This window comes from Puma concolor, chromosome B3 (genome assembly GCF_028749965.1).
Source record: "Puma concolor isolate L17-30 chromosome B3, mPumCon1.1.hap2, whole genome shotgun sequence".
NCBI classification, from domain to species: Eukaryota; Metazoa; Chordata; class Mammalia; order Carnivora; family Felidae; genus Puma; species Puma concolor.
Genome location: NC_141672.1, coordinates 14413390 through 14427452, shown reverse-complemented (window position 1 = coordinate 14427452; position 14063 = coordinate 14413390). Strand labels below are relative to the sequence as shown.

The window sequence follows — 14063 nt, the reverse complement described above, 5'->3', positions numbered from 1 at the left end:
AAATAATAAATGTCTCTGAGCAGAAGACAGCACAAAAGTACATGCAAATGTGCATTAATCACACTACCGACTGAACAGTTCCAACATTGGTCTGTTCATGTATATATTTTTAATATAAATATGACAAAGATATTACAAAGAGTTGTCTGAATATGGCAATGGCTCCTCACTTAGGAGCTTTCCAGAAGATGTTATCTCAACATATAGTGATATTTTTTTTTTCAATCTCCTGGGGGATTCCAGGCCACACAATAAGGTGTTGGCATTGCAAAGGAAGGATTCGCCTGGCATTTTGGTGGACCCAATCTGAGGAAATGGATCAGAAGCGTTTGTTTTGGCCCTAACCCTCCGGGCTTCCCATCTTACCAAGTTTCAGAGCCCAAGGTTGGCTGTCACGTGTGCTGCTGGGTCCTGGGAGCCAGCCAGAGGGTGGGGGTGGGGGTGGGGGGGTCATCTGGCTTCTTACTTTCTATCTGTCCCTAACAAGTAGGTCACTTGGGGTCTACTTTCCCTGTCAGATGAAGATAAGGGTTGTCTTCCTACATACAGCTTTGCAAGGCTGAACTGAGGTCATGTGGTCACAGCATTCAGAAGATTTGTGACTTTTGGGTATATTCCGTGCATCGTTATCAATATACATACCTATACATGTGGCTGAGGTTAACACGGCTGGCTAATTTCTGAGGACCACTTATTCCTTGCATTCTGGTGCAATGATAAGGGTGGGAAAGCTGATTTAAGGGCCTCCTGCTCTCAATGTTAGAAACCGCAACTAAAACCCAAATCGTGACTCGTGAGCCTTATCCACTGGTAATGACACAGGATAGCCTTCCCCTCCACCAGCCCATAGTTACAACCCATAGTGCATGTTCCATAGTTCCTTTTGAAAACAGTATATAAGCAACAATTCACTCTTCAAAATGGAGATGGTTTTGTTTCCACCCTGAATGCTGGGACTGAGAATTTGGCTGGTTGCTTTAAGCAATGGTTAGTTCTACCTTTAGAGGGTACGGAGTCTTAACCCATCAAGATTTGCCTTTCCAATGACCTCTGGAATGTGGAGGAAGGGGCAAAGGGAGGCCCTGGCCAACCCTTGAGTTTCTTTGACTTTCTCTGGCCAGTGTCTCTTACAAAAGACTTCCTCTCTCCCTCTGGGGCCTTCTTGGGCCCCTCCCATGGACCACCCTCTGCCACCTTACTACCCAGTTAGTAGAGCCCAGTGCTTTGGGCTGCCAGGAGCACTTCTCAAGGAGGCAAGCAGGAAGGGAAGCAAAACCATTCCTGGTCAGTGGTGCTAGGAGACAGTTTAGGGAGAGGACAGTGGCAGGAGCCCCAGATCCATGGTACGTAAGCTACAGATCTCCATGTAGGCAGATGCACAGGTGTGGGTAACTTCTGTTCCCCGCTCAGACTGAACATTTAGAGTGCGCTGTAGTGACGGTTAAAGTTATACCAGACACTGGAAGCTTCTCTTGGAAATCCTCTCTACCTTCCGTGGTACGCAGAGGTGGCCAGATGCAAGAGGCAAGCTGGCAGCGGGCTAGGAGTCAGAGCCCGGGAGTTCTTGTTGCCACCCAGCCTCTTGCCAGCTTCTGAACTAGCATGTGGCACACGTAAGTGCCGGGTGTAAGAGAGGGGCCTGGGACAGGACACCAGAGAGGGGCAGGTGGGAGAGGAGATGCCTGGTGTCCTCCAGGCCTCTTACAGCTGGGTAATAGGAATCAAGGTAAGCTCCCAATATCCCTGACCCTCAGTTCTCATCAGTAAAATGGGTATGAGAGAACATGACATTTGCCTGTTTCATGGGGCTGCTCTGAAGATGAAATGACAGCCCGCTTTGTAAACAGAAAAGCTTCACCAAAATGCTCTGGACCTTCTCTCGGTAAAAATGTTAAGTGCTGTTTGTTAGTAAGGAATAGGACTGAGGAAGAAAACATTTTCTTCCAATTACATGGCTACATGATGGAGATGGTCCCAGTGGTAGTGGCAAGAGGGAGAAAGAAGGGGTTAACAATAAAAAAATAAAAACAGGGGCGCCTGGGTGGCTCAGTCTGTTAAGCGTCCAGCTCTTGATTTTGGCTCAGGTCATGATCTCGTGGTTCGTGAGATCGAGCCCTGCATCGGTCTCTGTGCTGTCAGCACATGGCCTGCTTGGGATTCTCTGTCTCCCTCTCTCTCTCTGCCTTCCCCCGCCCCGCTCATGCTCATACGTACTCTCTCTCATGCGCGCACCCTCTCTGCCCCTCCCCAGCTCGTGCTCTCTCTCAAAACAAAGTAAACATTGAAAAAAAAATTTTTTTAATAAAATAAAAATAAAGAAAAAGAAGTTGGTTGCTGACTCAGGTTGGTGCAGGAAGCTTTGATGTTAGACCGGGGCTTGAATCATAGCTCTACTGCTTGTTTGATTGGGAAAATGGAGGCAAATTATTCAGACTTATTTATTTTCCATAAAGCGGAGAGAACAGTAGTGATTCTGCAGGGTTAACGTGGGGACTGAAGGTAAGGCACAAGTGGATGGCCCAGCACAGCCATGGCCCAGGTAAGGGTCATTCAGTTCGAGGAGGCTGCTGGGGCCTTCTGGGGGATGGGGTGCTCTGCTCACAAGCCACACTGTTCCCAGTGGCAGAGTCAAAATGTGCAAGAACCAAAGGGGCTTGCTACTTTACTGGGAGAGAGGAGACGAAACAGGAAACGGGTTTCTCTCCTAAATGCACATAAAACTGCACACCCAGTGAATAAACCCAGGCTCCTGAGATGACACACACCTTGCCACATGTACACTGGAGAGAACGCCTCCCCCCCCATGCTGCTCACAGCAAGAGATGCGTTCTCAGACTGCGGGTGGAGCGCTCTTTGCAAGCTGTCTGAGGCTCAGTTCAGCCACTAGCTCGGTGTGATTTTCCTTCGAGCAAAAATACAGAGCGAGTTGCAGAGAACACGAAAGCCACGTTGAGTCTCCGTGTGGCCCGCTACTGCTCATAACCATCCTCTGTGCTTCACCGCCTCCCGGGCTCTGGAGGCCTGTGTCAGCCCCGGGATGGAGCTGGGAGGGGGTGGGGACAGCGGGAAACCCTGGCAGGTCGAGCACACTCAGAAATAAGGGCGCCCTGAGTCAGGAAGTCAGTGTGGACCTTCTCTTGGTACAAAGCAGCCACTTCCCAAGATGCTTTCTGCTGTTTTCATTTTCGTTTTTTTTTTTTTTTTTTTTTTAAAGCAGGGATGCTTCTTGTGCATTGGTTCATGCAATTCTACCCTCTTCTGAAACCCTGTGTGACCTGATCATAGACTCAAGGCTCTTGGACCCAGAGCTGCCCTTATCTGGAGAAATAGGAAGTATGTGATCCCTTGTCAAGACACAGCCCTCTCCTCTTTATGCTTTACTCTATTGCCAGGGTCACGTCTTGCCTGACCACACTGGGGAGGATGTCTAAATTTGCGCAATGGTAAGGCCTACGGGAGAAACATTTATTTATATCCCAAAGAAAATAAATAAAGTTAAAAAAACAATCAGGAAGCTCCTTAATAAGGGGCTGCTCGATTGCCACCCGTCCCCCTCCCTCAAGGCTCTCTGAGTAGCAGGAGCGAGAGCTCCGCCAACTGATGGGTCCTCCTCCATCCCCCCAACCCCCCGCACACCCCACCCAGACTCTGCCTCTGGAGCCAGGGTCCCTCCCTGCTCTGGCCCCGAAAGATCCTTCAGGAAACGGAGGAAGTATGGACACACAGCCCAGGCATTTGGTTAAGTATTTTTAAAAAGCTTTCCAATTCTGCTATTTTTTTCTCCTCACATTCAATATTCTTGGTTGCTAAGTGGGAGGAAATGTGGGGAGGTGGGAGAGGTGTGGAGAACGGAGGGAAAATTGGCAATGTGAAGGCTGATGGGTGTATTTTCTCATTTCTAAAGGGGGTACAGGCAAAGGAATGCTCCAGCACGGAAGCAACCAGCTTGGGGAGCGTCTCCTGTTAGCTGGGCTTGTGGCAAAGACTCTACCCCAAATCCTGCTGCTTCTGGTAAGCCAGGAGCGGGGGGCTTTTCGGGAACATAAGATGGGCATTTTCTATTTCTGCTGACAGACTCAGAAAAGGAGAATTAATTAAAATGATCTTTATTTTCAGAACATATCCACAAAAGGGAAGAGGCCAGTTTCACGATTATCTTTTCACGGAGAGGAAGATGGGGCATGAGCAGTCATGTGCCACAGGCTATGTGAAGGGGACTCCTGTCTAATTGTTGCGACTCCAGCGATGCAAGGGTCGCCTGGCCGCCCGCCGGGCGTGGAACTGGACGGCGGGCTGGCTGTTCAGGGTGAGCTTCCTCCCGTCCAGCTGCACTGCCCCCAGGCCTGTGGTCACAAGTCTGTCGAATGTCAGGTCACAAACATCCATCCCCTAAGAGGGCCCTGATTTTGAATATAGTTTTTTAACTGCAGAAACTTCTATAAAACAAAATCCCACACGGAACCCCACCTGTACTCTGTGGCCTCCTTAGCGCCCATCCCACCAGCGCTCTAGGCCAGTGGCCTATTGCCTCCTGGGGGACTGTGCTGGGCTAGTGACACATTTATGACACATTTACGATGTGAGTTGAACATATTTAGGCTCCTGACTTTTAAGAGCCTAGTGTGGGTTGTCCATACATCTTGCTATGAGCTTGAAAAATGTTCCTAGTGTGTCTGAGCAGTTGTCTGAGTTCACTTGAATTATTAGGTCCCTTTTCATTAAATGACGTCCTTCATAAGGCAGGACACACACCGGGAAAAACTGTTCAAGACTTGAAAAAGGGCACAACAGGTTACTGGGTGTCTTACAGCGGTGAGCTGGGGGTTGACTAGTGAACCTTCTGCAGGTTATCTGCCTCTGTGGGCAGATGAGATACGACTGATTTCTACCCTGCAAAAAAGATGACCCCCAACCATATATTTCATTGTTCTATAGGATCCTATCTTTGCATGTCCTTGCAAGTTCATTTTAGCATATCTATCTTTTGCAAATTCATTTTAGCGTTATCTATTTTTTGAATTCTTCTCTGAACCAGTCTTAACATCTTACTGGTTCCCTCGTTAATGAGGTAAATATAATCTCGATAGGTCCTTGTTTTGTATTTGAGCCATGATTTGAACCGTTTGAAAATCATGCTTTATCCTGCCAATAGTGATACAGTGATTTCTACTCTCTTTAGAAGGACGCGGCCTATTGTCTACGGAGGCATTTTAGATATTACCATAGGAGCCCCATCTGGAGTATACAGTTGACGAGTCTATCCACAAATTACCCGAAAGATGGTAAGACTTGTCAAAGAAGTTAACTGAATGGCTGGTTGAGAGGAATCAGATAGAGGTCGCCCATGAACCGGGCCCTAGAGGGGCATCGCGGCAGCAGCCGCAAAAGAAACCCACGGTGTGGGGGCCTCATCGGCCACTGGAAGAAAGTCCCCTTAAGAATGGAGTGTGTGCGGCTCCATTGCTACCATCCGCTAAATGCCCATCGGCGGCGGCACTGTGGGGCGGGGACCCATGCAAACACCACACAAAGCAGGCGCTGCTGGCCTCTTACCTGGGGTTGGTTAGGTTGTAGCAGGATTTCCATATCTGCAACATGTGCTTACAGGTGAGGAGCGCCTCATCCGGGCCCCGGCACAGTGACTCCACCTTCACTTTGGAAAACAGTAGTCTACGGCGGGGAGACAAAGGGAGAAAACAACACGGCTCAAGCCAGAGTCCCCACCGGAAACCAAACACCGTGGCCTGGCCTAGACCCGGATGCTATGGTGCTCATCCTAGAAAGGGGTGTCCAAAGGCTTGATCCAGGGGAAGCCGTGGTGCAGACCAAGGATTCCAGAACTCCCAGCTCAATATACAGCTTTGTATACTGAAGGCAAATGCAGGCACACCAAACAGGACCATCTGTGATCAGGTTAAAAGCATCAGAGTGGTTGGGGCACCTGGGTGGCTCAGTCGGTTGAGCATCCGACTTCGGCTTACGTCATGATCTTGCGGTTCACAAATTTGAGCCCCGCATCAGGCTCTGTGCTGACAGCTCAGAGCCTGGAGACTGCTAAGGATTCTGGGTCTCCCTCTCTCTCTCTCTGCCCCCTCCCCCACTCGTACTCTGTCTGTCTCTCTCTCAAAAATAAACATTAAAAAATTTTTTAAAAAAAGCATCAAGGTGGCTAATTTTATTGAGAACACAAGGATTTTATTAAGGCGACTTTTTTTAAAAGTTTATTTATTTATTTTGAGAGAGGGTAGGAGAGGCAGCAAAAAAGGGAGAGAGAGAATCCCAGGCAGGCTCCTCACTGACAGCACAGAGCCTGATGAGGAATTCAACCACAAACTGTGGGATCATGACCTGAGCTGAAATCAAGAGTCAGATGTTTAACCTACTGAGCCACCCAGGTGTCTCAAGAGCGGCTTTCAAACCAAGCTGTTTATTAAGAGCTTTTTAAAACAAAACCAATTCATTTGCAAAGCTTCAAAAATTCATTAAAAGGGAATCTTGATTTATTTACAAAATTACACAAGAGGTGTGACTCAGTTGATATAAGCATCTACAAATAACCTTCCACAATGATCCTCATCATGCGATGGTGAATAAATCTCGTAAGCTTCGCAGAGCCTGAACTGCAGGCACATAAAGAAGGGGGCATCTGGCTCATGCCCTGTCCTCAGATCTTCTCAGTCCTGCTATTTATGGGTTAGGATTTCACCAACTCACTTCGTAATCACCAACTATCTCTTCCCTATTTTTGTTACCACCAATGGCTTCACCCTCTGTCCAGACCTGCTGAGAGCTAAGCTTCGATCCTTCTCAGCCCCTCAGCTATCCCATTCCTAGATTCTACTTATGCCTTTCTGAAGACATTGGCTCCCCTGGGCCCAGAGCCCATCAGTACTATCCTTGTGAAGGCCCCAACATGAGCCCAGATACCGCCCTGGTGGTCGTCCGGTCCCCTGAGTTGCCCGGCTCTAAGAAACTGTAGATCTCTAAAAATCATTTTCATTCCCAGCTCGAGAAACTACAATGATTCCTTATTGTTTGTAATAATAAGTCAAAATTCCTTACTGAGTCCTCGAAAGTACCCTGCCCACCAGCCACTCCTGTGTCACCACCCACCCCATTCTGGGCCACACATCCCTCTGGACCCCTTTACTCCTACCAAAGGCCAGGTTTCTGTCCTAATTCTATGAATATATTTGCCGTGTCCTCAGTTTTCATCTGTATGGATGAATCTACTACTCTCCCCCATTCTTCTTAAATTCTAAACCCGGCTAAAACCCCACCTCAACAAACAAGACCACGTTTACGTCTCTGTCTTTTCTACTCCGTGTCACATCAGCTGCTGCTGGTTGTTAATGAAAATACAAAGAAGAGAGGAAGGTGCTCCTGTTTATTAAGGGTCTCCTCTGTGCCAGGCCCCGTGGTTGGCACTTCACAGACAATATCAAGGGCATCTTTGTAACAGCTCTTCCGGCCCGGTGGTGTTTCTCTCCCTACAAGAAAAGAGCAGCGCCCCTCACTTCCGGAGTGCCTAGGATTGTGCTCAGAGGCCAGCGGGCCTTAAATCTGCATTTGCTCATTGACTGCTTTCTGTACAAATCACGGATTGTGAAATATGTGTCCAGTGATTTAAGGTAGATATGTAAGACAATTCTTCCACCACAAATGACCTAACGGCTTCATTTGGAGGCACTTTAGAAGAAAAAAGTCTCCTTTTCCTCAGTGGGAGATGGAATGAGGGTGGTCCGAATGCATTACTGCCCAGGTTCCAGAAGGGGTGAGTGTCACCCGCTCCCTCCAAATGGAACACAGGATGCCCAAGGGGGTGGGTGTTGGGTGGCTCTCAGAGCCTCCTGGAGCCTGGATCTGCAGACGCCTGGGATGACAGCGACGGGCCGGGTGATGACAGGGACGCAGTCCCTGATCTACAGACAGGTGGGCATAAAGGGTGAGACCAGATGTGAGAACAGGGATGGGCATCTGCTCGAAACATCTCAGGAAGGAGAGGTTCCCAGAGGCCTTTCCAGGACTGCCCACAAAGAATGACAGCCACTCAGGGCGTCTCAAGGGGTTCCTAAGGAACCAGGTGCCGACTCCTGCCAATGTCTCCAATAGTCCAGAGAGTGGTGAGAGTTTCTTCCCACCGGAATCGGCCACCAAACATGGGTCAGCTGGGGATGTGTTACAGACGGAGGAGAAGCTGCCCAAGGGTCACCTAGCAGCATTTGGCAGAGACCTATTCAGAGGCCAGAGACCCCCTTGGGTCTGGTTGCCAAGCCATTTTGGCCAAGGAAGACCCCACCTAGGACCAGGGTGATATTCTCTGAGAGGCACATCGAGCCCACCTGCCCCAGGGAGGGCCGTGAGATGGTGGGGAGGGTTTCCCCACACACGCTGACGGTGTGGTTCCAATCGTCCATGATTGCTTTCACTGTACCCAAAGTACAAAATGCCGGAGCTTGTCTCCAAGCCTCAACTTGGGGGAATGGTTCCACGCAAAGCCTCTTGGCTGCAAAAAGAACTTCTAATTAACATGAAATAACAGCTTTCAAACACTTGACTCAGGATATGGAGTTGAAAAGGTGTGGGCTGGATTTAAGAGAACCAGACAGGAAGAACAATGGGGGAACGGCTGAGCACAGATGATGGGAAAGGCACCTGGAAATGAGGCTGGAGGAACAGCATGAGAGAGAGACTGGCAGAAAGAAAGAGCTGGAAAACACGGGCAGGGGAGCAGAAGCAAAGCCTCGCAGCTGCTGTCAGGTATCTCCAATACGCTGGGCAGAACGCCCTGCCGAGCCAAACTCTGATATGTTCCCTCGGATGGGCATGTAAAAGACACAGCCTCCAGGAGACTGCTCCTTCTCACCACTTCCCCAAACCTCAGCTTGTCTACAAGCAGAGAATAATACCGAGCACAGGACAGGTGATGCTTGTCAGCATACTGGCCAAACCCTGCTCACACATTTCAAGACTGTTTGAAAACATCTGGCTGGCGGGAATGCGACATTAGCCCAGATAGGAAGGGAATGCAAACAATGATTAGCATGAGTGTGCTACAGGTGATAGCCAAAGATATTACAGATTCCACCTACTGAGGAAACCCTGAGGACAAAACAGGAAGTCATGAGAAAGCTTGGGACAAACCAGCATTGAGTACATTCCAGCACGCGGAACTACCAACCCGGCAGAGCGGGCAGAGGGGACTTCAGGCTGAGATAGTCTGCCGGTCACAGCAGCCAAGTCCGACCATGAGCTGAAGAAGTCACTTCTCTTAGTAAGAAGTCACGTGCTGGGAAAGTGGTCTATTCCTATGCCCTATGCCTGGCTCAAAGGTCATTGACCTAATTAAAACAATTTTGGTTCACACTCACTGAAACTTACAGAAAATGAATGAAGGATAGAAGAAGCTTGCCAATATACGACTCTGACTACATTCCTGATAGCCCAAATCTGGCATCTCACACACTGTTGTTCCTGACCCAGCTCCTGCCCAAATGCTTAGCCTCGGTCTGCCCCCGCCCGTCGTGTGCATCCCCCATTCTGGCCGTGATCAACTTCCTCCACGCCACTCTCCTTCATGACCCAGGCCCTTTGCACATGCTATTCCTTTTGTCTGCAATGCTTTTTCCATCCATTTCTGCTTTTTAAAGCATCTACTCATCTTTCAAGATTCGGGGCAAACAGCCACTCCCTCCTTCCCCCACTGCCCAGTGAAGCCGACCTTAAGGAACAGGAGCTAAAGGTCCCAAATAGAAATGCAACTCCAGAGAAGACACGAGAGCTCAGCCGTGGGATAAGAGCCTACAAGCCAGGAAACTTCTGCTTTCAAGACAAGCGAAATAATAACAATAACAACAGCTTTAAACAGTTAATTTAAATTTAACTATTTAATCACTGATTCTTACACTAACCCTGAAAGTCAGGTTGCGAGTTAAGTAACTTGCCCGGGTTCGCACTGCTGGTCACTGGTTGAATGGAAGCAGAAACCCGGATCCCTCGGACTCCAAAGCACTGAACAAGAAACGCAGGAGAGTGACTGAAAATGCTCTAATCACGCTCCTGACATTAACGAGGATAGACAGCATTTTCTAATCCATTGCCAAGTATTTAAGACCCTGTATAATGTGCAAAGACCTGTGTCGCTGTGTGGCATAGAAGGTGGTAAATATAATAAAATATAGTCCCTTGCCCTCAAAGAATGTAAGTCCAATCAGAAGAAAAGATCTGGCCATGAATAGGAGGTAGGCTTCCTGGTTTAGGGACAGATTACGGCCCTGGAACTCCAGTGCGGCCGCAGGAAGATGGGGGTTGGGCTGCTGGGGGATTGTTCCTGGGATACATCAGACGGGCTTCTTTACAAAATGATCACATTTGTCTGTGCTTCTTGTGACTTGCCTCCTTCACCCAAAAGTCCGGTGCATACAAAATTCAAGTCATTTGAAGGACTCAGTTAATCAAGGTTTTACTTTCCACTGCACCTAACAGAAATAACATTTTACCCTATTTTTGGAATTTTTTAAGACTCCCAAGATACCTCTTGAAATAACACCTGTGTTTGGCTTAGTGTAGAATTTAGAAAGAAGATATAACCCCCCGTGAAGCTCAGGGGCACGTGGTACTGCGACTTTTCCTTGGGTACCTTAGGGAATGCATCAAAGTGGCATTTTATCGGGGCCAGGTTTAATGTCTAATGATCATCTTCAGGAAGACTTTCCTGACTCCCTGGAAACTGCCCCCAACCACCAGACCCTCAACTCCAGTGGCTCATTCCAGTTTAACTTTATCCCCCACCCCCAGGAGTCCCAGACCTCAGACGCCCCTCCTTGAGTCCACTGTAGACGCTCACCCTCACGGCTCCCGCCTACGCTCATGGTGTTGTATCTGCTGGCCTGGAAGTCCGCTCTCTCCCAGTGCTCTTCCCACTCCAAGCTATGAAAATCCCACTGTCTGACATCTTCCATGGCCCCCAGACTCAGGCAGAAATCTATTTCCTTCCTCCCCTTACACGTACAAAATATTTTTTCTAATCTGTTAATTCATCCATATTTGTACAGCTGACCACCTATACATCAATGTACCTGATAATGAACACAAATTTGTTCATCCTTTTGTCGGTCATTTTTTAAAAATGTTTTTATTTATTTTTTAAAATTTATTTGAGAGAGACAGAGACAGTGTGAGTGGGGGAGGGGCAGAGAGAGAATCCCAAGCAGGCTCCATGCCGCCAGCACAGAGCCCCATGAGGGGCTCGAACTCAAGAAACCGTGAGATCATGACCTGAGCCGAAACCAAAAGTCAGACGCTTAACCAACTGAACCACCCCAGCCTCTTGTCAGTCATTTTCAAAGTGCCTATTATGCCCCTGAGGCTACAAAGGGGAATAAGACGTGGAATGTTCCCTCACAGTCTAGCGTTACGCACACATGATATGTGAAGAACAGACATACGGACAAAGTTCTGTGGGAGCACAACCGGAAGAACATTCTGCCTGGGGCTCATGGAAGACCACAAAGAAGTGGGACCCTTGCGGGGGGTGTTGGGGAGGGCCTTCCAGGCAGGCGGATGGACAACCTCTCGAGCATAGGCAGGGAGGTGTGAGGGTCCACAGTAAGCTAGGAGTGGTGTCTGGAATCCGGGCTATCAGGCTGGGGCCCGAGATAAAGGTGAAGGGGTAGGTATTTCAAATTTCTGGAATCTAATATGCCTCACAAAACTTTCTGGTGAAGAACTCTCCAAGAAAGTAAATGAGAAAAGTTTAGAGAAATACTAAATTAATACTTCCGTCCAACCTTATTTGGCAGGATATAAAATGCACTCATTAAGTGCATCAAGGAGGAAACATGCATATTAATATACAAAACCCGCACTAATGAGCCGATCTGTAAATGCTGTATTCAAGGCAGATGATTCAGAATGAGAATCACAGGAACCTTGAACATTCGGTATTTGGTGCTGGTCTGTGTTTGAATGCTCTTGGGCCCAGCATGCTCTTTGTTTATCTGCTGCATATAGGCAGGGATGCAAAAGAGCTGTGAAGAAAAGCACATGGTATCTGCCCAAGTGGGGCAATGGCCATGGGGGCCTTGACTACCGCCCCCATCCCTCACTTCCAGGGAATCTGATCCGAGAGCTGACGTGGGGCTGGCTGCCAAACACCTGAAAGAAAGTGAGAATCTGTCACCAGGTAAAAGAAATAATGGGTCACGAGAGGGGGTAGGAGGTGCAGGTATGTTGAAATTAAAGTTTAAACTGAGAAAATGGTTTGGCAGCTGCAGACCAGTAAGGTAAGAGGAATCGAAAGAGATGTGCCAAAAGCATGTGGTGACGAGGGGAAGAAAGATGGAAATCTGAAGCCAGATGAGTCAGCTGGGAACGAGGTCTGAAAGGATAGAGAAAGCAGCCCGTTGCTGATCGGGCAGAGGTATGTCATCAGATAAATCTAACCAACCCCTCAGAGGGGAATGAAGGGTTTCTTCCAGGCTCCGATGTGGCTTTCAAGAAGGAAATCTAATTCACTTTATTGTCACCAACATTTCTGATCTGGTCTTGGAGCCTCTCCTGGCTGGGCTTCCAAAGTGGTCCAGTCCCAGAAGGTCTGAGCCTGGGCTGAGTCACTGGCACTGAAAATCAAGACCATGACGGGCCTGTGAGCTGCCTGGCCTGACAGTTCAACAGGGCCCCTTCACCACCAAGGGGGCCAATGATGTTGGGTTTACAGCAGTGAGGGCCCCAAAGCCACGCCCTGAAACTGTTCCCGAGGGTCCTCTGACAATAGCTGGAAGGGATGGGTGGTAAGAAACCAGTTCATGTGACTCTTCCCACTAGGCATCAAATAGTGCCTGGGGACTCACTAATGGTGAATGTTCAATAAAAGTCACCTGAATGAATGATCTATCTACTCAACTGTTACACGGGAAACACGCAATTTCTTTGACCATTTGGCTTACAGAATCGCTGTATTGACACTGTTCATTGGCTTGTTAGAAAAAAAAAAAGAGAGAGATTTTTCCAATTAATCCAAAACTGGAAAAGGCCTCCAGTGGTCCTGTAATGCTTTGCTACTCAGAGTGTGGTTTGGGTCAGGCAACCGTGGGAGCTTGTGAAGAATGCAGAACAGCCACCCACCCTAGACCCAGCGCATTACAGTCTTCACGGAACGTAACTTGCAGATGATTTGTGTAGGAATTGAAGTTCAAGGGCCACCAGCCTGGTTCATAACTCTCCATCCAAACTTTTAATCAGCTGATCTTTTTAAAGACCTCCAAAGGAAGTGTTCCCGTAGCCCCTCCATTTAGGAAAGCCCGCCTCTGTTTATTTCCCTCCAGTAAGAATTTTGGGAGTATTTTATTCTTGAATTCAGTGGGAATTCTGATCAACCACTCACAGTAAGCTCACAGATGAAGCGGACCCTTACCCATGATCTTGAGCAGAATGCTTCTGTTCCTTCCTTCCGGAGGGCTTCCCAGGGCAGCTTCCTGAGGGCCGTGCTATAACCCCGCCCAGGTCCTCCCTGAGAGTCTCTCCAGTGAGGGTCAGCATATCAACCCTGGGGGCACATTCACATTGTCTCAAGGGCACAAGTGTCTCAAGGGCACCCCTTGAGTCTGCAGGGCACTGAGCATCACCCACCGCCATTGTGGGTCCTCTTGAGGGACAGAAAACTCCAATGTCTCCCACAACCAGGCAACTCAATAGGAGCTGGGCTCAAGATGTCAGGGAGCGTTTGGAGTCGTGCCTGCCTACCGGAGAGGTAATCAAATCCAAACATTTTTAAAATGTACGCTGACCTAACGGAACTCCGCTAGCAAATGTCAGCTCCCAGGCCGCCAGACAGAAACCCCTGGTTTACAAGCTTTTCAGGGGTCAAATCTGAGGAGCTGGCTTTCTTGACAAAACCCCAGAGCACAACACAACCACGGAAGGAGGGTGGGAAGACTGTGGGTCTTCTCATAAGTGTGTCTGGTCCAGGGATAAAGCCTGTCCAGGAGCTGGCCCCGGGTGGGTCCCTGGCAAACTTCTGTCTGGGAGTTTTTAACCCCTGAACAAGTTCTAAAAATCTGACC

The 14063-nt window shown here is 48.6% G+C and overlaps 1 protein-coding gene and 1 long non-coding RNA gene across 7 annotated transcripts in view; one reads left to right on the top strand and one right to left on the bottom strand.

The window, feature by feature from the left end:
- TTC7B (tetratricopeptide repeat domain 7B) overlaps positions 1–14063 on the bottom strand; it is a 273770-nt gene that overhangs the window by 83292 nt on the left and 176415 nt on the right. For all 6 annotated transcript variants that reach the window (XM_086709020.1, XM_086709021.1, XM_086709022.1 and 3 more), the window contains one exon: positions 5554–5670. In XM_086709020.1, coding sequence (XP_086565146.1) covers positions 5554–5670 — 117 coding nt within the window. The remainder of the gene's footprint in view (positions 1–5553; positions 5671–14063) is intronic.
- On the top strand, positions 3642–5670 carry LOC147579763 (uncharacterized). The gene is made up of 4 exons (XR_015252084.1): positions 3642–3738; positions 3905–4011; positions 4117–4306; positions 5180–5670. It is a non-coding gene; the product is annotated as an uncharacterized LOC147579763 (long non-coding RNA).